At 38.5% G+C, this 25957-nt stretch overlaps 1 protein-coding gene across 3 annotated transcripts in view; it reads left to right on the forward strand.

Annotated features, from left to right (window-relative positions):
* Positions 1–25957, forward strand: part of rfx1a (regulatory factor X, 1a (influences HLA class II expression)) — a 145232-nt gene that overhangs the window by 13203 nt on the left and 106072 nt on the right. For all 3 annotated transcript variants that reach the window (XM_072564169.1, XM_072564170.1, XM_072564171.1), the window contains exon 2: positions 6172–6506. In XM_072564169.1, coding sequence (XP_072420270.1) covers positions 6221–6506 — 286 coding nt within the window. In that variant the 5' untranslated portion in view covers positions 6172–6220. The remainder of the gene's footprint in view (positions 1–6171; positions 6507–25957) is intronic.

Genomic DNA, 25957 nt, shown 5'->3' on the forward strand with positions numbered 1-25957 from the left:
ATACAGCATTCCCTACAAGTACCAGTCTTGCCTGAGGTAGCTGAAAGGAGATGAGGACTGTTCGATCATATGATAAATTTTGTTTTGAACTTAGTTTATCTGTTTGGGAATATGATTGGGTACCTCTTTGAACCTTCTTAGCACCTTCCTCCCTGAAGATTCCATTCCCTCTTTCCTTCCTTCCTTTCTTCGCTGTTGCTTAGTGTTGAAATTCTGTTCCTTCAACTTCAATAGTCAGCCAACCTCTTAATCTGGGTGGGAAGTGTAGGCAAGACATGCTAAATAAGTTCTGCCATTAAATCCATTTTTCTGGGTTTCTGATTCAAGCTAGCTTCTTCCTCACCTTCAAGCAAATATTGAAGCCTATATTTTGAATGTAATTGATTATGGTATGCCTGATTCATATTGTTTAATGCAACTCAAAATATCCATATCATATGAATACTTACTGTAAAAATGATTTCCTTTCAAATGATGGCTTATTATGCTATTCAGTAATGTTTCAGAGCTGTTTGTTTGAAGTTTATTTTGTATTAAGCATGGTACTCTGTTGTCTTTTGTACTCTGAATTGAAAATAAGAAAAACACTTTACAAGAACAGCTCTGTATACTTATGTGGCACCTTTAACTTCATAAAATGTCTCAAGACTTTATAGGAAAAGCATTGCCGCACTGACCCACATAAGCTGATGTTAGGTCAGATGACCAAATGCTTGGTCAAGTAGGAGATTTTAAGGAGTGTTTCAAAGGAGGAAAGTTAGGTAGAAGGGTATAGGCAGCTAATTCCAGAACTCAGGGCCTACACAACTTAAGATATGGTCGCCACTGATGGAGCAATTAAAATTGGGTATTACGCAGACACCGTTAAAATAGTACAGGCATTTTTCCTATTTCCAATGCATTTCTAAGGCTTTAAACATTTAAGTTAGCGTCAGCAAACGTTCCATAAAATGGAGATTAATATAAATTACATTCCAACATTTCCAGTCTAACAAGAAAGGAGTCACTGCAAGACCTAGCTGTTGGGATTGGCATGGGCCAAGCAGCTCAAATGTTAATGGGTGAACATTTAGGGAATATTAATCATTGTTGTGGTTCTGTTCGCCGAGCTGGGAATTTGTGTTGCAGACGTTTCGTCCCCTGTCTAGGTGACATCCTCAGTGCTTGGGAGCCTCATGTGAAGCGCTTCTGTGATCTTTCCTCCGGCATTTGTAGTGGTTTGAATCTGCCGCTTCCAATTGTCAGTTCCAGCTGTCCGTTGCAGTGGCCGATATATTGGGTCCAGGTCGATGTGCTTATTGATTGAATCTGTGGATGAGTGCCATGCCTCTAGGAATTCCCTGGCTGTTCTCTGTTTGGCTTGTCCTATAATAAAAGTGTTGTCCCAGTCGAATTCATGTTGCTTGTCATCTTCGTGTGTGGCTACTAAGGATAGCTGGTTGTGTCGTTTTGTGGCTAGTTGGTGTTCATGGATGTGGATCGTTAGCTGTCTTCCTGTTTGTCCTATGTAGTGTTTTGTGCAGTCCTTGCATGGGATTTTGTACACTACATTGGTTTTGCTCATGCTGGGTATCGGGTTCTTCGTTCTGGTGAGTTGTTATCTGAGAGTGGCTGTTGGTAATCATTACCATGATATAGAAAATGACTTTGATTAATCCACATTAAGAATAATCAACTGGTGAGTCTTGGACTTTGATGGGGCAAGAACAAAGCTGGGCCAAATAGACTGGCAGTTAAGGTTGGCAGGAAAAACAGTCGCTGAACAATGGATTAGCTTAGGCAGAGTCGAGGTGTATGCCCTCAAAGCAAAAGGTAGAACAAACAAATCCAGAGCTGTCTGGATAACAGAAGATAAAAAGCTATGTTAAAGAAGAAAATGTGTGGTTGTTCCAAGCATTAGGTAGTAGGTACAGTTGAGAACCAAACTTGAACACAGGCAGTTAAGAAGGGAGGTGAAAATGCAAGTGAGAAGCAAAGAGAGACTACTAAAAATAGACTGGCAACTAGCATAAAAGGCAATCCCAAAGTCTTATATAAGTGCATCAATAAGTAAAGGATGATTAAGGAGGACGAGGGCTGTTTAGAGAGCAGAAAGGGATTTACACTTCCCGTCAAGAGGCATGACTGAGATGTTAAATTAATGCTTGCATCTGTCTTTACCAACAAGGCAATTCTGCCCAGACCATGGTGACAGAGGAAAACCTGATCACAAGAAGGGTTTTAAATTGATAAGGAGGACTATTGAAAGAGCTGTTAGTACTTCGAGTTGATGAGAGACTGGTACTGGGTGAGGTGCGTCAAAGGATGTTGAAGGGAGTGAGTGGAAATTGCAGAGGTGCTCATACTTTCTTTCAATATTTCTTGAATTCAGGGTTGTGACAGAGATTTGGAGAATGGCAAACATTATGGCCTTGTGCAAAAGAGGTTGTGAAGATCAGCCAGCAGCTGCAGACCTATCAGTTTAACTTTGGTGGTGTGAAATCTTCTAGAACAGATATTTGGGATAGGATTAAGTCACATAAAAAATTGTGCATCGATTCAGAAAAGTTAGCATGGATTTATTAAGGGTTTATCATATCTGACTAACTTGTAGGAGATTTTAAAGACGTAACAGAGGGTTGTGAATAGATGGCTGTTGATGTGATGTACATACTCTTCCAAAAGACATTTGATATATAATGCCACAGAGACTTTTGAGGAAAGTTATTGGTCATAGAATAAAAGGAACAGTAGCAACATGGATATAAAATTGGCTGAGGGATAGGAAACAGAGAATAAATGTTAAGGAGTATTTTTCAGCATGAAAGAAGGTTTGTAGTGGAACTCATCAGGGGTTGGTATTGGGATCATTGATAAATATAAATAATCTAGATATTGGTGTGCAAGGGACAATTTCAAAGTGGTGGATGACACAAAAGTAAGGAGCACACTATAGAACTTTGACAGGATATGACACTTTGGTACAGTGGGTGGATAGGTCGTCAATGAAATTCAGTGTGGAGAAGTGATGTCTTTTGAGATTCTCTCCAGCAAGGGGAAACAACTGTCAAGTCCCCTCAGAATCTTGTATGTTTCAATAAGGTTGCCTCTCAGTGTTCTATATGAGCCCAAAATACTCAATCATTCCTCATAAAACAGCTCTTCCAAACATGATATTAGTCGAGTGAACCTTCTCTGGACTGCCTTCAATATCAGTTTACCTTTCCTTAGTTAAGGGGCTTTTGACAGTATTCCAGCTTTGTTCTGACCAGTGTCTTGTGTAGTTTTAGCAAACCCACTACTTATGTGCTCCATTCCTTTTGAAATAAAGGTCAGCATTCTATTTGCCTTCCCTATTCCCCAATGAACTTGAATGCTAGCTTTTTGAGATTGATGGATGAAGACTTTATCCAGTTAAATAATATTCAGCTCCTTTATTCTTCTTAACCTCCTATTTCTCCACAATATATTCCATCTGCCAAGCCTTTGCTCACTGACCATTGTTGATGTTGTTAGTTGTGATCAACAATTACAGTAAGCAGATTCCTTCATTCTGTGTCGGGCTGACAAAGACAAGTATCGTAACAACGAAACCATGTGCTTATATGCCTTACTGTGATAAATGTCCTGAGATACTTTACAGAAGTATTGTATGGTCCTGTATTCTGATCAGGTTATGGTCCAGAGCATTAGAGACCAGATGTGCAACCTGAGATGCTACTCCGGGCTCCACTGAAGTCCCAACACGCTGAATTGCCTGAAAAACTTGAACTTCTGATAGAAATCCTCTCAATCACTCAGATTGCTCACCTTGACTTTCCTTCGATATTCCAAATGCAACCTCCAACCATCTGACTAACACTGTCCACTATCTGACCTGATGATTCCCCCACTACTTTTCTAATAATGATCCAATCCATCTTGACTAAACTTGACCAGGATAACCCTCTTGTCTATTGGATAAATAATCCTAATTACTAACTACTTTGTCATAGGAGATTGTCTGCACTTGCTCGCCATGTGTAGCTAGGTAGTCACTGTCCTGTTTTAGGCTAGGGATCTACAGGTTTGGTAGAAAGAGAAACCGTTTACTTGTATAATAGGCTTTTGTTTTAAATAAGGAACAGTTTATTGCATATTTGCAACTAAATACAAATTACTCTGATGATTGGTCACAGAAGACCTGAGGAAATCCTGGAAGGGGGTATTCTTTCATAATCCTATGCTGTCCTCCCACCAGTTTCCTATTACAATATAATAATCTTAAGGCATTCTCTTGTAGAAGTCCCTTGTATATGTCCCTATTTGTCTCATTTAGCACTACCTCATCTCTAACCAAGCCTCTGACTTCACAAATTGAGGTGATCTGGATATTTCATTATTTTCCCAGAGTGCATTCTCTTTGAACCTTGAGGATTGGTAGATCTTGAGTTTGAAAATTGTTTACTTTGATTCTGTTCTTGACAGTGCGAGTTCTGAAAGTCACAACAGATCGGAGGATCTTTAATGTCTTGGGTGTCCTTCACGAAGGACATCTTCTTGTTGAAACAGACAATTTCCTCTTTATAGTGTTGTGGATCTCTGAACCAGGCAATTCCTTCATTACTATATCCTGGATCTCTGGGCATTGGTTATCCCTTCCCACTGGTGGCATTCTATGGTGGTGTATGTACCATATCTTCTGTCTCTTTCAGGAGACTTTTATTCTTGGTCTGAATTCTTTTGAGTGTTGTTAGCAGTGAAAAATATTTCTGTCAATACAGTAACAGGTTTCCATCTTGCTTCAGTATGCCAACATAGTTAATATCAATGGATTCTGTCTGGTGTATGGGTTCCACCATGGTCCAGGAAGCCCTGTGCAATCATCTACTAGTTGTCCTATGACCAGTTCACAACAGGCTGTTCTAACAGCTGTAGATCTAGGGAGGTGTGTGACCACATTGTTGATTAAATTGAGTCATATGTGAGGGAAACACTGAAAAATAAAGTTTACCTGTAAGTTAAATCATGTCTGCTGGTTGTATGTTGGGCCATAATTAAGTATATTGCTCATTTTGCAAAAATAAATATTGGCCCTTGCCAAAATGAGTCCCATTATGAATTCACATGTAACCTCCACGTGAAATATCTATATTAATCATTGAACAGATGTTTTGCTTAAAGAGTTTCATTTTGGGTTTGTTATTGCAATATGAAGGTCATGATTTGGGTACAATGATGGTAGAAGGTATACTTGTGTTGCCTCTGGATAATGTTTGCAGAGATCAACTGTACCTTTTATGTTCTTACTTGAGCCAGCAGCAAGGCTAGATGAGTGTGATTACAGCTACAACATTGAATTATAGACTTTTTCTGCTTGGTGTGTTTTGCTCCTTATCTCATCCATGAATTAGTATACTCTTTTAAAGGTTTATTGATTTACTACAGCATTGTATGGTGAAACACTAAAGTGGGGCACCTCAGAATAATATGACATAGGGTTCAGTTACTTGTTCTATCATTTTCAGACTCATCATTGCTGTGAGTATTTTATTATTTGCAGGCATGGAGGGAAATTAATAGGAAGTCATCTAGGCCTGCTGAAGGGTAGTTGAAATGTCATTGAAGCAAATCACCCACTTGCTCTTTCACAGACAGGTTGTGCAGCTAGGAGAACGCAAAGAAGATAAAAAGGCAAAAATCAGAGATTAACGTACTCTTTAAAAAATATATATATTCTTTCCAAGCCTTCTCCAATTTCTGTCCCAATAGATCCCAACTACTGGCAAAGTGACTATTTTCTCTTTCTGATGTGAGAACAGGAATTCTTTCTCAGTTTCTTTAATTGGCTGATAAGAGTTTGAAATCTGCAGAACGAGACGAGTTTAACAAATTTTGCCTATGATTAATTAGGGGTCATAGCAATTCTTTCTAACCAAAGAATGTGCCAGTTGGAGATTGTGTTTGTTGATTGTTAACTTAATACTCCCGTTTTTAGCTGGATTGCTCAGCTTTGAACCAAATGTGTCATGCATAGGTGGGTTAAAGTACATGTGCCAGTTTACATTTTATTTATGACGTGGTTTGCACAACATAGCTATTGGCTATTGTTAAATGTAATGCATAATGGTAGCTAAAATTAGTTGATAGAAGCCAATTACATTTTGTGATTATTGTGAATTATCCACTGATTTTCTTATTTTGTTTTCTTAGTGGACAAAGTGGAGAGTGGCATTTAACAGTACCACCTGCAGAGGTTGGTATGGCAACACAGGCCTATGTTACAGAACTCCCACCAGCTCAACAACAGCCTCAACAGCAGCAGCAACAGTCACAGTCGCAACAGCAGCAACAACCAACTCAACAACAGTATGTCACAGACTTGCAGACTGCTGCACAACCATCACAGCAACAACAACAGCAACAACCACCATCATCCCAAAAACAATATGTCAGTGAACTTCAGGTATCGCAGCAGCAACAACCGCCTTCTGCTCAGTTGTCACCAGTATCAGCACCACAGCAGTACATTGTGGTTACAGTTTCAGGTGGGTACAGCATACATTCTGTACAAGTAAAGAAAAACATCATGTGTATGTCCTTATCATTGCGGTCTCAGGCTGTATAACTGCCCTGTTTTAAGGCTACAAATTATCCACTATGATATACCCTTGAGAAGGCTTGAAGGCATAATCTGACAATTGAGATGCTTTCATGAGGGTTATGGTTGGCAAAAACTTTATATCACATCTGTGAGACCAGTTAAGATAAGTCCTAGTAATGTTGCCTTGTGACTGCTGCACAGTCACGCGCAATGTAAAACATACAGCACACTGCAAAAACCAGGCTGACAAGCAACTATTCCCTTGAAGACATATTTAACTACGTAGCAATCTTAAAGGGGCCATGCAATACAAAACCTAGGGACCCCAAATGAAAAAGGGAATATTGACTCACGGTGCAACAGATTTTTTTTTAACCAGTAGTGCATTTCATTACTTATAGGATTTTAAGCTGTAGGAGATTGTAGCCACATCATAGTAGCTGTGTCTGACAGGGGGAAGAGATTATTTTGCCTGAACACAGTTTAGCATTGGAAAGCATGACTAGCAACTTGAATAAAAAATAAGTGGTGAGATTTTGTGCATTGGTCTACATCATTCAGGGATTGTTGAGTGTTTTGTGGTTACTGAGAGAATATTGTATTCTTATTTCTTCCATAAACTTAAAAAGAAATAACTTTTTAAAACAAATTGTATTTAATGAACAATGTTAGCAATTTGGAGGTGAAAGTGAATTAAGGATGCAACTGATATAATTAGAAAATAAAATGATTAGGCAGCTAGCAGCCAGTACTTTTTAAAAAAATGAGTTGTTGAAGATAGCTGGGAATGTTATGGTGGCCACTGTAGCAAAACTCCTGCTTGAAGCATAGTGTGGAAACCATTGTACTGTGTTTGACAGCTATTTTAGTTTTACAGCCAATAGGCAGGTGAAAAATATATTGCTTTTATTGTTGGTTGCATAAGCATTTGGATGTTCTCTCCAATATTATTACTTTAGTTCCAGGTTTCTCAATAGGAGTTTTGATCACCTAATTTCCTAAGTTGATAAAGTTTACGTGTCATTTAATATAAAATGGCATTTCACTAAATGTGAAGTTGCAGTTATTAAAACAATTGATTTTTTTAATATGCTGTTCAATAGTTTTAAGTATGAACAATCGAAGTACCATAATGGCATCAGCCATACTTGAGTGCATTGCTAATAAAATTGCCTCAGTTCAGAATCTATTTTGCTCTTCTTTATTCTTGTTGCTCATTCTTTCTTCCATCAGAGCCTGATAATAAATTGTTTTGCAAAATCCTTTTGATTCTGCCTTGGAGCATTAAGTCAGACTATTTTCCAACTGGAAATGGAGTGAAGACATTCAAAATTTAAATTGACTGTGTGTTTATTTGCCATATATTGTAAGGGTATCTTGGAAATCTGACCTTTATTGTCCTGCAGAGGAGAGCTTACAGAATTGTATTAAAGGAAAACACATGTCTTTTTTATTTGCTCTGATTTAGTTTTATTTTTTTAAAAGTCCAATTTCCTGACTTTGACAGAATGTTGCTGGGTTGGGCATTCCCTTTTACCATGCAACAAACTACACTAGCAAGCGCAACCTTCTTTGATTAGTGTCTGCAGCTACGAAATGGTCTGAGAGCTAATTTAGAGTTGCTGTATTTTTGTGATATTTAACTGAATGTACAGCAGCCGTTGTCCTACAAATTAACATTTATTGGACAGTTCAGAAATATTTCTGAAATATTGTTGGACTGAAAATAAAAGGAAGCATGATTAATTTTTCTGGTCAATGTTCCAAATAATTACAAAATATTGGTTCAGAGGAACATATTGCAAATGAGAAAATGTATTGTTTAGTATGTATTTGCTGGTATGAATTCACTTCATTGTAACTTGAACAAGCAGAGCACTTGTATTTAAATATTGTTTTGAAGTAATGTATTTAATTACTGCAATGAACTGTAGTGAAGGCAAGGTCACATGGCTATGTCAAGGCAGCTATATGCAATATATAAATGTGTTTCTCCAAACATCCCCATTTCCATTTAAAAAATGCCTACGATCACTATTATTTGCAATTACAAGTCAACCAAGCTACCCAATGTGCTTAGTAGCCATCAATGATTTTATTATTTGTTGACAAAACTGGGCATTAATTCTTTCAGTCCCACTTTCATCTGTCTCTGCACATGCATTTGACATGTGTGCAAGTTGTCAGTTTGTATTTGTTCGTTCCTGGGGTAATATTCCTCTCCAGAGAAGTATTTTTCCCATGGCAAGTGCTTGATCAAAGCAAAATGCTTGTCATTCATACTCAATAACTTTGCTGGATTTGATGACTTCCAGATCACATTGAGCTGTTGTTACTACCTTGTTTGATTTGAAAATTGCTGCTTTTTTTTGGTGCTAAAATACCACTACACACTGTTAGGTGCAAGTTGCATAGAGGTTCACAGCCTGATAACAAATGAGGCAACAACTTCAGCATTCAGTGGTTTAATGACTTGCTCTGGCACATGTAGGGTTACCAGTCTAAGCTTTAAACTTGCTTCATTTAAGATATGTGCATTTTGCTTGATGTTGTAGAGTCATAGAGATATCCAGCATGGAAACAGAACCTTTGGTCCAAGTTGTCCATGTAGACCAGATATCCTAAATCCTAATTTGGCCTATATCCCTCTAAACCCTTCTTATGCATATACCCATCCAGATGTCTTTTAAATGTTATGATGTGGAGATCTTTTAAATGTTGTAATTGTACCATCCTCTATCACTTCTTCTGGCAGCTCTTTCCATACATGCATCACCCTCTGCATGAAAAAATTGTCCCTTAGGTCCCTTTTAAATCTTTCCCTTCTTACCTTAAACTTGTGCTCTCTAGTTTTGGACTCTCCTAACTTCAGTTAAAAAACCTTTTCTATTCACCTTATTCATGCCCCTCATGATTTTGTAAACCTTTATAAGGTCAACCCTCAGCCTCCGATGCTCCACGGAAAATAATCCCAGTCTATTCAGCCTCTCCCTAAAGCTCAAATTCTTGAACCCTGGCAATATCCTTGTAAATTTTTTCTGAACCCTTTCAAGTTTCACAACATTCTTCTGTAGCAGGGAGACCAGAATTGCATGCAGTATTTCAATAGTGGCCTAACCAATGTATTCTTTGAACAGGATGCTTTTAAAACATCTACAATCATGTGGGAGGTAAGGGTTAACACTAGTATCCCTGCAGGCTTCTCCTGTGAATCGTGCACCCAACTCCAGCTCCTCACAGACCACATTAAGGAATTGGAGCTAGAGCTGGACAAACTTCAGATCATTCGGGAGGCTGAAGGGGTAATAGAGAGGAGTAATAGGGAGGTAGTCACACCTAATGTACAGGATAAAGGTAGCTGGGTGACCGTCAGGAGAGGGAAAGGTAATAGGCTGCAAGGATCCCCTGCATCTGTTTCCCCCAATAATAAGTATAGTACTTTGGATACTGTTGGGGGAGGAAGCGACCTACCAAGGGAAGGTCACAGTGGCCAGGTCTCTAGCACTGAGGAGAAGGGGGAAGAATAGGAGAGTGATAGTGATAGGTGATTCAATGGTTAGAGGAGCAAACAGGAGATTTTGTGGTCGCAATCAAGGCTCCTGGATGGTATGTTGCCTCCCAGGTGTCAGGGTCAGGGATATCTTGGATCGAGTCTGCTAGATTCTTAAGAGGGAGGGTGAGCAGCCAGAAGTTGTGGTGTACATCAGTACCAGTGACATAGCTAGGAAAAGGGATGAGGACCTGAAAAGTGAGTATAGAGAATTAGGTTAGAAGTTAAAAGGCAGGATGAGCAGAGTAGTAATCTCAGGATTGCTAGTGCCACGGGCTAGTGAGGTTAGGAACAGAGAGCGCATGCAGTTGAACACATGGCTGCAGAGCTAGTGGAGGAGGAAGGGCTTCAGATATGTGCATCATTGGGATACCTTTTGGGGAAGGTGGGAATGTACAGTTGCACCTGAACTGGAGGGGCACTAATTTCCTGGGCACAGGTCTACAAGAGCTCTTTGGGAGGGTTTGAACTGGTTTGGTAGGGGGATGGAAAGTGGAGCTACGGATCAGAGGATGAGGCAGCTGGTGACAAGCAGATATAGCATGCAAAGAGTCTGTGAGGAAGGATAGACAGTTGATAAGGCAAAGTTGCAGTCAGTATGATGGGTTGATGTTTGTCTATTTTAACTCGAAGCGTCAGGGATAAGGGTGATGAACTTATAGCATGGATCAGTACTTGGAGCTACGATGTTGTCGCCATTTCAGAGACTTGGATATCATATTGGCAGGAATGGTTGTTGGATGGTCTGGGGTTCAGATGTTTCAGAAGGAATCAGGGAGGAGGTAAAAGAGGTGGGAGAGTGGCATTGCTAATCAGGGATAGTATCACAGATGCAAAAAGGGAAGTCGTTGAGGAGGGCTTGTCTACTGAGTCATTATGGGTGGAAGTCAGAAACCGGACAGGAGCAGTCACTTTATTGGGAGTTTTCTATAGATCCCCCAGTAGCAACAGAGGCCTGGAGGAGCAGATTGGGAGGCAGATTTTAGAAAGGTACAGAAAGAATAGGGTTGTTGTCATGAGTAATTTCAACTTCCCTAATATTGATTGGAACCTCCTTAGCGCAAATAGTTTGGATGGAGCAGATTTTGTCAGGTGTGTCCAGGAAAGAATCTTGACTCAGTGTGTAGATAGGCCGACTAGAGGGGAAGCCATATTGCATTTGGTGCTTGGCAAAGAACCAGGTCAGGTGTCAGATCCTCGCTGGGAGAGCATTTTGGTGAGAGTGATCACAACTCCCTGAACTTTACTATAGTCATGGAGAGGGATATGAGCAGATGGTATGGTAAAGTATTCAACTGGGGGAGGGAGAACTACAATGCTGTGGAGCATAAATTAGGAACAGATATTCTCTGGGAAATGCACAACAGAAATGTGGAGGTTGTTTGGGGAGCACCAAGACGTTTTACACTTATGTAAGAAACAAGAGGATGGCCAGAGTGAGGGTCGGGCTGATCAGAGATATTGGAGGGAACTTGTGCCTTGAGTTGGAGGAGATAAGGGAGGTCCTTAATGAATACTTTGCTTCAGTATTCACTGGTGAGAGGGACCTTGTCGTTTGTGAGGACGGTGTGAAACAGGCTGATATGCTTGAGCATATCAACCTGCATGTTTGAGCAGGTTGATGTTATGAAAGAGGATGTGCTGGAAATTTTGAAAAACTTGAGGATAGATAAGTCCGCTGGCCAAGATGGGATATGTCCAAGGTTTCCACGGTAAGCGAGGGAAGAGATTGCTGCATCTTTGGTGAAGATCTTTGCATCCTCACTGTCCACTGGAATAGTACCAGATGATTGGAGGGTGGTAAATTTTATTCCCTTGTTCAGGAGAGAGAATAGGGATAACCCTGGGAATTACAGACTAGTCAGTCTTCCGTCGATTGTGGATAAATTGGTGTGGATTTTGAGAGGATTTATGATCATTTGGAAATGAATAGTTTGATTAGAGATAGTCAGCATGCCTTTGTGAGGGGCAGGTCATGCCTCACAAGCTTTTTTGAATTCTTTGAGGATGTGACAAAGCATATTGATGAAGGTAGAGCAGTGGAGGTGGTGTACATGGATTTTAGCAAGGCATTTATAAATTAAGGAGACATGGAATACAGGAAAATTTGGTTGTATGAATACTGAAGTGGCTGGCCCATAGAAGATAGAGGATGGTAGTAGAAGGAAGGTATTCAGCCTGGAGCTTAGTGACAAGTGGTGTTCCCCAGGAGTCTATTCTGGGACCTCTGCTCTTTGTGATTTTTATAAATGACTTGGATGAGGAAATGGAAGAGTGGGTTAGTAGGTTTGCCAATGACATAAAGTTTGGTGGAGTTGTGGGTAGTGTGGAGGGCTGTTGTAGCTTGCAATAGGACATTGACAGCATGCAGAGCTGGACTGAGAAGTGGTAGATGGAGTTCAACCTGAAAAAGTATAAAGCTATTCATTTTGGTAAGTTGAATTTGAATTTGAATGCAGATTTCAGGGTTAAAGGCAGGATTTTTGGCAGTGTGGAGGAACGGGCGATCTTGGGATCCACATCTACAGATCCCTCAAAGTTGCCACCCAGTTGATAGGGTTGTTAAGAATACATATGGTGTGTTGGCTTTCATTAGCAGGGGGATTGAGTTTAAGAACCACAAGGTTATGCTGCAGCTCTATAGAGTCCTGGTTAGATCACACTTGGCATATTGCATTCAGTTCTGGTTGCCTCATTATAGGAAGGACAGTTTTACAACAATTAATAGTGGTTGGAGAAAAGCAACAGTTTTGGCAGCATCTCTGAAGAAATTATGGTGTGAATATTTTGAGTCTAGTGGTCCCTCTTCAAAACTTGGCTGAATTCAAAATGTTAACCCTGCTTTCTCTCCACAGATGCTGCCAGACCTGCTGAGTTTCTCCAGCAATTTTGTCTTTTGTTTCTGATCTCCAGCATTTGCAATTCTTTGTTTGAGTCAATAATTGTTTCCTGGTTGCCATTACTGAGACAAACTTTCACATCTAGATCTTTTTATTAGTCGTACATAAATTCCACAGCAGCTGTGATGGGATTTGAATTTTTGTTCCCAGAAGACCTAGATCTCTGGGTGATAATATCACTAGATCACAATCTTCCCTTAAGTGATAATTTTGTCATGAATACTTGTCCGTTGTCTGGATCATCAGCTCTTAATTCATCTCATTGCATTGGGTTATATACCTAACTTGTCTTCTTGGGATGAGTATCATTCCATCATATAGTTTGAACCTTGCCCTGGAGGATTTCATTTTTGTGTCATCATCTTGAATCACTTCATAAAAGCGTGTAAAGTTCATGATGTTGCAAGGAGTGTCTATCTAATACTTGATGTTCACTTTATGCTATCCTTCTGCAGTCATCATTCAAACAGTTATAAATCATTTATCACGTTTAAACATGATGATGATGATGATGATTCATCAGCTGACATCTGTCCAGCAGTATAATTTGCAGCACTCTTTCCCCATTAATTGTAACAGGATTGCTACTCTTATTTGCTGTGCTTTTATTCAATTCTGTAGCTGTTTCATAGTTTTGCACTCAGAGTCGAACAGAATTCCAATATTGTCTCATCTCCTTTCATTTCCATAGCAGCATGGTTGGAAAATTTGCAGCCATTCTGATTTTCATAGCACTACAAAGTTGCAGGCTACGATTTTAATTATTCCTTGGTGCATTTGTTTTATAGTAGCTAACTCATACAACTTTGAAAATTCACTCAATCTCAGGTTCACACTTTAGACATCATGGTTCATATAATGCATTTATTGGCTGTCACAAACTGAAGTGAAATCTTGTTACGGCAGAGGTTGAAGTGATTTAACTACAGCAAGCTAGCCAGTATACTGTGTACTTATGCATTTCTGTGAAAAACAATTGTTGTCTAGATATTGATCAAAGAAATAATAAATGTATATTTTCACTTTCTATACACCCCTGACAACTACTGCAAATCGGGCAGAAGAACTTGTGATGTTAATTTCCTGTGCCACTGTTATCTCTGCAAGACCAACCCAATTAGCTTCTTTTAGTTCATTTCTTTTATCCCTTCTTCAGTAGTTGAGGTGGTCTCTGTTTCTTCATTAGTACTTTGTCTTTCAAATAAAAGCACTCAAATATTGGTTCTGATTCAGTTTTCAAGTAGATTATAGTGGGGAGATGGTGGTGTTGTAGTCACGTCACTGGGCTAGTAATCCGAAGGGCCAGGCTAATGCTCTGAGCTATAGTTTCGAATCCCACACGGCAATTGGTGAAATTTGAATTGAGACTGGTCTAATTGCTTTTTTAAAAAAAATCACTAGTGTTCCTTTGGGGTGGCATTGGTGGCTCAGTGGTTAGTGCTGCTGCCTCATTATGCCAGGGGCCGGGTTTGATTTTACCCCCTGGCAACTGTCTGTATGGAGTTTGTATCTTCTCCCTGTATCTGCTTGGGTTCCCTGTGGGTGCTCTGGTTTTCTCCCACAATCCAAAGATGTGCAGGTGAGGGTGGCCATGCTAAATTGCATAGAGTGTCCAGGGATGTGCAGGCGAGGTGGAATAACCATGGGAAATGCAGGGTTTCAGGGATCAGATAAGGTGCTGGGTCAAGGTAGAATGCTGTTTGGAGGCTTGGTGTGGACTCGATGAGCGAAATGGCTTGCTTCCACACTGTAGGGATTTTATAATTATTTGGAGTATGCTGTTTTATATAACTTTCTCAATTCAGGCTCTGCTTGTTACATTTCTGTGAAAGAAGATGGGCTAAAAAGCCCAGTCTCTTTTTCCTTCATCCTTTTTATTTACATTTTTGAAAATTGTAGCTGATAATGGAATTTCCAAGACATATCCTTTTTTCATAATGACTTCTGTTCCCATTTAATTTTATGTGCCTGAGAACTAGTCATAACACAGGAAACAATTTTTCTGTTGTAACATTTAGTTTCTTTTACTTCCACTTGTTCATCTCCCTCAGAAAGACCAATATGTTGAACAAATCTGTTTATTTCCAGATAAAATCAATTTCTTCTATTTAGATTTGTTTCACTACTTCAATTTTAACTTCTCCACTTACTAAGTAATTCTTTAATCCAAATATGTTTAATGGGACTGGTTTGTAACCTCCATATATACCTACAATTATTATTTTCTCCTTCATTTACCCCACTGGAAAATAAATGGTATCATTAATCCAAAGGTAATCCAAAGATGTGCAGGCCAAGTGAATTGGCCATGCTAAATTGCCCATAGTGTCAGGTGCATTAGTTAGGAGTACATATAGGGTAGGAGAATGGGGTGGGTTACTCTTCAGAGGGTCAGTGTGGACTTGTTGGGCCAAAGGGCCTGTTTCCATACTGTAGGTAATCTATCTAATTAGCCAGCTTTAGTTATTGACTTGTCCAATGTTCTCTAGTGTCTTTACTGGTTTAACTTTGATTCAAATCATAAGGAATAACCTATTCTTTTGAGATAAAATATTCAGGACCATCATTGATCTGATTCTCTACAATGATCGAGGAAGATTTTTTTGACTGACCTGAGTCATCTTTCCCTTTTTAGTGGACTCTAAGGAAACTTGTTCTCTTTGCATTACCACTACCTTTTTTTTTCCTGATGCCCCCTTTACTGAGGATTCCCTTGAGACTCCCCCCCCTACTGCACTTGATCTCACGTTTAGTTTCCAGCATTTAGCTTTGTTATGACCAGTCTTATTACAACGGAGCATATTATTCTCTTCAAATCACTTTTTAGAACTGGGCATACTTTTTCATTAATTTGGTATCCTTTTGTCTGCTCCCTGAAACTATCTGCTATCTGCAGGTTTTCTGTTTCTGAAGCTTCCCTGTTAATTCCAAAGTTAAAAATCACACAATACCACATTATAGTCCAATAGATTTATTTGGAAGCACTAGCATTTGGAGCGCTGCTCCTTCACCAGATGCAATTTTGCAAAACTCTCATTAGGTTTCTTTCTTATCAGTTAAATTTTAGGGCAAACTTCAGTTCATAAACATTGAGTATTGCTTTTCCATCAGTTTCAAAGTTGGTAGATAGTTCTTCTGACAAACTGGCGTATACATTCATAGTTATACCAATTAAAACACTAACATTTACACCCAGACATCTTTTGGCCTTTTGGTCTGTCTTCCTAACTTTTCAAATGAGATGAAAATCTTTCAATTCCATATCTGCGCATTAATGTACTAAATGCAGATTTCTAGGTAAATCATATTGCATTTTGGAATCAGAATTACTGTCTGAGTGACTATCTCTTCTTTCCTCATTTACTTTAAACTTGTGACTGATTTCATGTTTGTTTGGAGTTATAACTTTTTAAATTTCATTTCCCTTTTCATTGCTCTGTTTTCCTTCTCCTATGCTCGTTTCTTTTCATTCTCATCTCTTTCTATTTCTGTTTTCTTCAGCATCCAATTCAAGTCTGCTCATTTTTCTTCCTGTAGGTCATTTTTTTTTCCCATTTCTAATTGAATCTTAACTAATTCTAGCTGTGATTTCTCAAGTTCAGCTTTCCCTCCTTTTACTTCTAAATATTGAGTTATTGCTTGAAGCATCTCATTCTTGCTTTTATTGCTTTCAACTTCCTCACTAAGTCTCTCAAGTTAGCTTTAATTAACAATTTCAAATAAATCCAATATTGTGTCTTCTACTCTGAGAAATCTCATTGCAACATCCAATGCCATTTCCACAGACAAATCCATGGAATAGACGTCATCACAAATTCCTGTTTATATCCAGTATTTGCTCCAACCCACTTCTTCAAAAGAGACTCAGATGACTCTTAAATTCAATAAATATCAATCTTGCAAGAGTCCTTGCTTGTTATGATTTCAGCTGATAGTACTACTGGGCAAGTTGGATCCTAGAATGAAACTTGGAGTTACAAGTTTTTTTTGTTCGCTTAATTGACATGGTGGTTAGCTTCAGAAACGTATCTGTGTGAGACTGCAGATGTTCTTTAATAACATGTGTAATTTACTGTTGTTAAATAATAAAAGAAAGAAAATAAACAAACAAACCAAGCTTTATTCAGGGAGTCTCTGATTTACAAATATCCTACTTACAGATACTCATACTTAGGAATGCGATCCCACACTTAGTGAGGAAGTTGAAAGATCCAACGTATGAACATTTCCTGATGACTGCTTTACATTGTCCTGCATTGTTTTCTGACTTGCATACAAATTGACTTGTGAACAGGCTCCAAAACGGAACCTGTACCTGTTCTCAACCCAGGGAATACATGCATATATATATAACTACAATTGGAAAGATCTTAATACAGACATTAAAACAAAGTTTCTATCTGTTTTCCAACATCATTTATAGAGACTCAACTCCAGATAAATTATATCCTTGTCTCAAGTCCTGTGGTTTGTACTTAACTGGTTCTTCCCTGTAGAGTGTGGAGACAATTTGACGATTCCCTTCTGAGTCTGCGGATGTATACTTTTGACAAATCTGGAAGTCTAAGCTTGCTCAGTTTCAATGCAGTTTTTTTTATACCGGCTGTGCTGATCTGGAAGCTGCACAAACTAGGTGCTTCTGCTGAGGTTATTGGCTTCTCCTGAACTGTACTGACCTGCTCGGAGAGCAACTAAAACTTGTTTCTGAACTCAATTCTGGTGTTTTCTGATTTGAATAGAGCTGAAATCAAAGCTTTATGACCTTAAATTTGTTTAACTTTCTGTTATAAACTCAACAGTATAAACCTGTTTCCATTAGCACCACAGGACATTGCAGTCAAATTATTTTTAATCAATACTGGCTTTAGATCACTATTCATAAATATTTGCTGACCTTAAACAACAATTATATAAATGATTTGGATGTGAGATAAGAGGTATAGTTAGTAAGTTTGCAGATGACACCAAAATTGGAGGTATCGTGGACAGTGAAGAAGGTTACCTCAGATTACAACAGGATCTTGATCAGATGGACCAATGGCCTGAGAAGTAGCAGATGGAGTTTAACTTTAGATAATTGCGAGGTGCTGCATTTTGGGAAAGAAATCAGAGCAGGACTTATGCTGGAGGCTAGTACAATTGCAACATTTAAAAGGCGTCTGGGTGGGTAAATGAATAAGAAGGATTTGGAGGGATATGGGCCAGGTGCTGGCAGGTGGGGCTAGATTAGGTTGGAATATCTGGTCGAACTGGACAAGTTGGACTGAGGGGTCTGTTTCCGTGCTGTATATCTCTATGACTCTATAATTTTCATAACAATAAACATAATCCGCCTATTTCTCTTTTGAAAATAATCTAAATTTCAGAAATTGTTATTATATATTACACACCTTTCATCATATTATTCTGTTCCAGTTTCTCTGCACTATTAGCATCCTCATCGAAAGTGGAAACACTTTTTTTTGTCATGACTAATATATGAAGATATTGTACTTAATTGATGTTGATTCTTTGGGTTAAACTAGTAGGTTGCTGGTTTTAAAACATCCATTCAGTACATAAAGAGTCAACCACATCGCTGTGAATCTGGAGTCCCATGCAAGCCAGATCAGGTAGGGATGGCAGATGAGACATAACTGAATGACCCATCAAAAGAATTCTTTCACAAACGTAGGACCTGTGGACACAGCCTTAGAATTAGAGGGGGTAAATTCAGAACAGAAATGCGGAGACATTTCTTCAGCCAGAGAGTGGTGGGCCTGTGGAATTCAATGCTGCAGAGTCCAGTGGAGGCCGGGACGCTAAATGTCTTCAAGGCAGAGATTGATAATTCTTGATGTCACAGGGAATTAAGGGCTATGGGGAGAATGCGGGTAAGTGGGGTTGAAATGCCCATCAGCCATGATTGAATGGCGGAGTGGACTCAATGGGCCGAATAGCCTGACTTCCGCTCTTTTGTCTTATGGTCTTATAAGTGACATTTTGTTAAGGAAATGTGAGTTTTTTTGGCTGAATTAATAGAACTGAAGTTGAAGTAGAGTTATGTACTGCATCAGTTTCTTGTGTTGCTGGAAAAGCTTTCAGAAAGGTTGATATTTTATTGCGAAGTGTTATATATGCACAGTAGCTGTGGCCAAATGTTGAGAACTTTAATTAGTGAGAAACAAAAGCCTTCAGTTGTAATGATTGTGACCAGGAACTTGTTTTGGATGTGTATGGAACATTTAGAATCCATATAATCCAGTTTTTGGTGTTTTGTTTCACATGTCCCATTTAAACCAAACATTTCAGGTCATATTGACCCATTTGATTTTGTTTTAACTGATGCAAATGACTGTCAGTTTATTGTTTGAATGGTAGTGTCTGATACCTGTTCAAACTGCATGGATCTGGCAGTTCATCTTCCTTCTTAATATGTTTGTTTTGTTGCATTTTGTTATTATTGTGAAGGATTGTGATCATTTGTTATTAACTAGAAATAACTAAAAATAACAATTCTGCGTGCTAAAATGACAATGAGATTTACTTTGACTGTATGTTTGTTCTGTGATCTACAGGATTTGTCTTTATTTGGGTTCAATAAATTCAGAGAATAGATGTAAATACAAAATATAACTATAAAATATGAAGGCTCAAAATTCCTATTGTTTTTAGCCATTGTAATTTTAGGGAAAGGAAGGATAGGATGTTTCTTTGTTTTGTTCAGTGAAAATATTTTCTATTATTTAGAAATCTAAATGATAGGCACTTAGGCTGTAAAGCTTATGAAAAAAAAGTCAAATCAGGATGTGACAACTAAATAATGCCCAACTGGATTTAAAAGGCAAGAGATTATTAATGAAAGCCAAACAGTACTATAGTTTGGAGAAACAGGGGATAATTTGAAACTCAGGTATATGACTGTGGGCTTTGGTGACTTACTATTTTCCTAACTTTTACAGATGCCTGAACCTGTTCGGTCACTTTTAACTCATCCACAGATTGGGGTTGTAGTACCAAGTTTTATGTGATACTTTTAGTTCTGTCTGTCCAGAATATATTCAAGCTAGGTTTTTATGATGTCATAATACAGTGGTTGGCAAATGAGGAAATAGTCAACTGTGTATAGACCAAATATCTCCAAACTAAGTGATTATCTATGAAAGGAGTCTTTTACGATCTGGGCGTAAAATCTGTTAAGTTTTGAATATGTATTTAGATGTTCCTATTTCTGACATGAGCATATCATAATCATTGAGCTCCTGTCTTTCATATTGACCCAGATTTTCCTGGGACTTGCGTCATTGTAATGGTGCATCTGCATCGTATTGGCCCTTGAACGCCTCAAAAGAAAGAAGAAATAATGGAGTAAGTGATTTACAGCATTAATTATGTCACTCCATTTTTTCTGAGACTTTTGCACAGACCTGCCATTATCTTCTTGATAACGTACTAATTAAAATCAAAGTGGTGCACTTTCCTCCACTTCAGTTAGTTTTTACACTGTTGTCACTTAAACTTAAAAATAATGTTGTGATTGACATCTGTGTTTTTATTGCATGAGGATCATTTAAACACTCAGTTGTTTAAATATACGTTATAGTTCGAAAGAATGAAACAATGAGATTCTGACTGCATGTCCACCCCACCCCATTAAGACTATACATTTGCCCTTCTAACATTCCCAACTTCACCTCAACTCCTCTGTTGCCGAAATACTCGTCCATGCCATTGTTACTTCTAGACTGACAAATAAAACATGAAATGCTGTCCAGTTCTAATCCTCAAAAAACTTGAGGTCATTAAAAACTTCTTTGCTGCCTATCTCCCCACTTGGATCATGTTTCATACCCATTAGCCCTTTGCTCATTGACCTACATTGATATCTAAATAAATAGTGCTTCAGTTTTTAACATTCTGCTCTTGATTGCAGATCCATGGCCATTTGTTTTCTCAATCTTAACATATATGCAACACCTTTCACTGTATTTTGTAGCAAGATATACATGACAATAAATAAATCAAATCAAATATTGTAGTTTGAGAAGTGTCATATTGTACAGCATGGAAACAGACTCTTCAGTCTAACTCCTCCATGCTGACCAGATATCCTAAATTAACCTACTCTAATTTGTCGGATATTTGGCCAATATTCCTCTAAACCCTTTCTATTCATTTACCCATCTAGATGCCTTTTAAATGTTGTAATTGTAGTAGCCTCCACCACTTTCTCTGGCAGTTCATTCCATACATGTACCATCCTCTGTGTGAAAGTGTTGCCCCTTTGGTACCTTTTTATATTTTTCCCTTCTCACCTTAAACTGTGCCCTCTGGTTTTGGATTCCCCTACCCTAGGCAAAAGACCTTGACTAGGTGCCCTATTCATGCCCCTCATAATTTTATAAATCTCTATAAGGTCACCCTTCAACCTCTGACACTCCAGGGAAAGTAGCCACAGCGTATTCTCAGCCTCTCCCTATAGTTCAAACCCTCCAACCACAGCAATGTCCTTGTCGAACTTTTCTGCACCCTTTTGAGTTTCACAACATCTTTCCTATAGCAGGGAAACTAGAGTTGCACGCGGTATTTCAAAAGTGGCCTAACCAATGACCTGTACAGTTGCAACATGACATTCTAACTCCTATACTCAATGACTGACCAATAAGGGCAAGTGTGCCAAATGCCTTCTTCACTACTCTGTCAATTGCGACTCCCACCTTCAGGGAACCATGAACCTGCACCCCAGGTCTTTTTGTTCAGCAACACTCCCCAGGACCCTACCATTAAGTGTATCAGTCCTGTCCTGATTTGCCTTGCCTTACCAAAATGCAACACCTCGCATTTATCTAAATTAAACTTCATCTGCTACTCCTCGGCCTATCTAATCAAGATCCTGTGGTATTCTGAGATAACCTTCTTCACTGTCCACTACATCACCTACTTTGGTGTCATCTGCAAACTTTCTAACCATTCCTCCTATATTCTGATCCAAATCATGCATATAAATGACAAAAGCAATGAACCCACCACCGATCTAGTGGCACACCACTGGTCACAGACTTCTAGTCCGAGAAACAACGCTCCACAACTACCCTCCATCTCCTATCTTCAAGCTGATTTTTTTATCCAAATGGCTGGCTCTCCCTGGATTCCATGTGATCTAATCTTGCTAGTCAGTCTACCATGCAGAACCTTGTCACACACCTTGCTGAAGTCTATGTAGACAACATCCACCACTCTGCCTCCATCGATCTTCTTTGTCACTTCTTCAAGAAACTCTATCAAGTTAGTAAAACAGGATTTCCCCTGTGCAAAGCCATGTTGGCTATCCCTAATAAGTACTTGCCTTTCCAAAAACATGTAACTAGTGCAGTTAGGAGCTAGGATTCAATTCAGTTGTTCCCGATTCTTGTCGATAGGTGATTGTATGCTTGTATTCTGGCATTTGACCTGTTATATATTATTCCTTCAGACCCCCCCGCCAACAATTCTTTTTACTTCTCCCTATGCATGTCCTTTACACCCTTCTCTCTGCCCTGATTGCTTTGCTTCCACCCAGCTCTCTCATCCTTCGGTAGCCTGTTTCTTTCACACAGTCTCATTGCAATTTGGAGAGCTCTTATTTCTGCTTCAGTCCCTACAAAATGCAGTGACCTCCTGACTCATGTCAGCACTTCCAGCCCACTGGCCAAATGGTAGTCAGAACTGCAGTCAAGCAAGAGTTTGAACCATGTGTCTTGCCCACATGCACCCTATCAATACCGTTTTCTTTCCAATAGATTTTTATCTAGCAGCAATCCTACCATCCACCCTTTCAAACAAAGAGTTTGATTGCTGTATTAATCTAGAAAAACATCTAGGTCAAATTTTTCCTGTAATGTGGATAAGAAAAGCTTCAAAAGCATTTATGTTTTGCATTGTAATGCAAGCAACAGGAGAAAATTTTAGATTCATACCGCATTCAATACTCTGCCCTTTATATCTGTGCCAAGTCTTTGAAAAACTCAACCAATTAGCCTTGTTTTCCTGTTCTTTCCAGATGAACCTAGATATTTCTCCTTTAATTTCAATCATGTATCCAATTCTGTATTTATGGTAAATGTGTTTGCTGACATCACATTTTAAGTCCATGTATTCCAGTGCATAACAGGTTTTATATTCTTGAAACAAAATATTATTTTCTTTTTGGCTGTAATTCTTTTGCCAATTATTTTAAACCTATGTCCTTTGGTTACTTAACCCTTTTTCAGCAGAAATGGTGGGGGAGGAGTTCTCTCCAAGTTTCTGCACTGAATAATCCTGGCCTCTTATTCATTAATTGTCATCACTTCAATATTAATGGCTATGCATTCAGCCAATAAAGCCATAAGTTCCGGAATTCTCTCCCTGAACCCCTCCACTTCTTTACCTCTTTCTCCTTCTTTTATGACTGTCCTTAAAACCTTCTTCTGTGGTTTTGGTTTTTTGTCATCTTCCTTAATTTCTCCATTTATGACATAGTGACAAATTTTGTTTGAAAATGTTTCCTTGAAGCACCATGGGAATCTTTACTTTGTTAAAGGTATGGTACAAGTACAAATTGTTCTTGTTGTTTATTCAATTAAAATCCTGACTGATGTATCCTATAATTTGTGCGTGTGTTAAAAGGAACATTGGAAGACCATTGCACCAGCATCTTAAGATGATTGCCAGATTTACAATTGGCCTTTCATTGATCTTAATATTGTAAGAAAAAGAAACCACCTGGCCCATCATAAAATTATTCAAAACATGTATGATCTACCCTATCATTCTCTCTGCTCAACCATGCAATTTCCTGACAGAATTTCTGTCGAAATACTCCTTTATATCCATAGATAATCAAGCAAATCTGAAGAATAATTTTCTAATTTGACATTTCCAAATATTCACCTATACTCTTCAGAGATAGCTATCCACACCCAGTCCTCCGCAATCAAGGTAGCTGTTCTTTATTGTTGATAAATGAGTCACGTTATAAATACATGGCAACATATTATCTAAAGTACAAACTCTCTAAATCCTAAATTTTAAATACATCAATACATAGTAGAATCTTTGAAAAATAATGCCATAAGCATGGTCCTTGTACCCATCTCATTATCTGAGAAATATGACCAGTCATGGAGTATGAAAATGTGATGCTAATAATAAGAAATATGACAGTCCTCTGGGTCATGCTGTGAGATTAGGTTTCCAAGGTCTGTCTTGGATACATAAGCTGATGCTTTGCGAATGGTAGTGAAGCTTTATGAAGCACAGCAACAACTAAAGTAATGGAGTTCTTGTCAATGAAGAAGTCCATGTCCAATCATGATAATTTTTGTATCATGATCATGTCTCCCAGTAAGTATAGCCTTTGCATTTATAACTTGATTTCTTTTAGAATATGGGTGGAATATTCCAAGCATATTAACATGTTAGGACATTGTATTCATGAAAAATTTAATGTTTTAAAGTGTCTTACTTTTGTCTTTATCATTTATCCTTAAAACAAATATAATTTGCAATTTAAACAAAATTAAATGTTACTGCCTTTCAATATAATTTAATGAAAATAATGACTGTGTGTTTTATATGAAGTATATCCACGTGATGTTTCTGTAGTTGAAAGTTGTACTGATTATGAGAATTTTATTTTGTGATCTGTTACACTATTGTTACACTATTCTGGAATACAGCATATCAACCTGTCTGGGTGTGAGTGTATTTTGTTCTTTTTACAGTAATGAATTATTTTGAAGCTCTGATTTCTCGTATTTATGATCAAAATATTTGTCTTATTGTAAGCAGTGCCAAGGCAGCACAAGTCTGGTAAAAGGAAAGTAAATTTGGTTGTTTGATCTGTGTTGATAAAAGTTATTTATCTCCTTCCACAGTGGACAACTCACATTCATAAATGTGATATTTGCCTTCCACACAAGATGTGCTTAATCTACATATATGGAAGCTAGCATTTATTTGCACACAACACACATAGATTTTTACTTGGAAAGACTATAATGTGATTTAACAAGGTGATGAAAAATTATGAGAAGTAGTTCTGTCCAACAGAGTGGATGAAAATATCATGATTTATCGCAATCAATAAGAGTCACAAATGACGACTCGGCTCCTCTCAATGTCTATCTATCCAGCTCCTCTCTTCCTTCTTTTTGAACTCCCACACCAATTCCTCAGTCTCGGCTAATGTCAGAAACAGCACTTTGTGAAGAAATAGGTGGTTTCACGGTGTTTTTCCCCCTCCCCTGAAGTGCTGTTTCTATATCATTGGAGCCAAGAAGATGGGGGGTGTCATAGGTTTGGGAATGCTGGAGAGAAGCAGGGGGTTGTGTGGGAAGAGACCAGAAATGAGAAGAGGAGCTGGATGGTTGTGGGAAGATGAGCTAGCCCACTTTCATACCCAAAGGACAGACCCTGAAAACAACAACTATTAGAAAACTGTTAAAATTCTTTTAAAATAGTTTTTGGAAGTATCATAATTTTTAAATATTTAGAAACGTAACAGTAAAAACTTATTTGTCACTGAGCAGAAGACTGACCTCAGGGTATGCCTTTGGATAGTGACATTTTGGTGCTGTGTTTTCACTAATTAGCTAGTTCAAAAGACTTCACTGTTTCTCCCAATGCAAGACACTGCTGCAAAGTGAATTTTTTGTTACAGCCTATTAGCCAGTTAAGTAAAGATTTTTGTGCATCATGCACCAAGTGCTTCACCATTGACAGGAAAATAAATATCACTGGCCCTAAAAAGCAAATATAGAAGCTGACTCAGAACACAGAACATTACAGCGCAGTACAGGCCCTTCAGCCCTCGATGTTGCGCTGACCTGTGAAACCCATCCAAACTACACTATTCCATTTTCATCTATATGTCTATCCAATGACCATTTAAATGCCCTTAAAGTTGGTGAGTCTACAACTGTTGCAGGCAAGGTGTTCCATGCC

The sequence above is a fragment of the Chiloscyllium punctatum genome, chromosome 46 (genome assembly GCF_047496795.1).
Source record: "Chiloscyllium punctatum isolate Juve2018m chromosome 46, sChiPun1.3, whole genome shotgun sequence".
In the NCBI taxonomy this organism is placed as follows: Eukaryota; Metazoa; Chordata; class Chondrichthyes; order Orectolobiformes; family Hemiscylliidae; genus Chiloscyllium; species Chiloscyllium punctatum.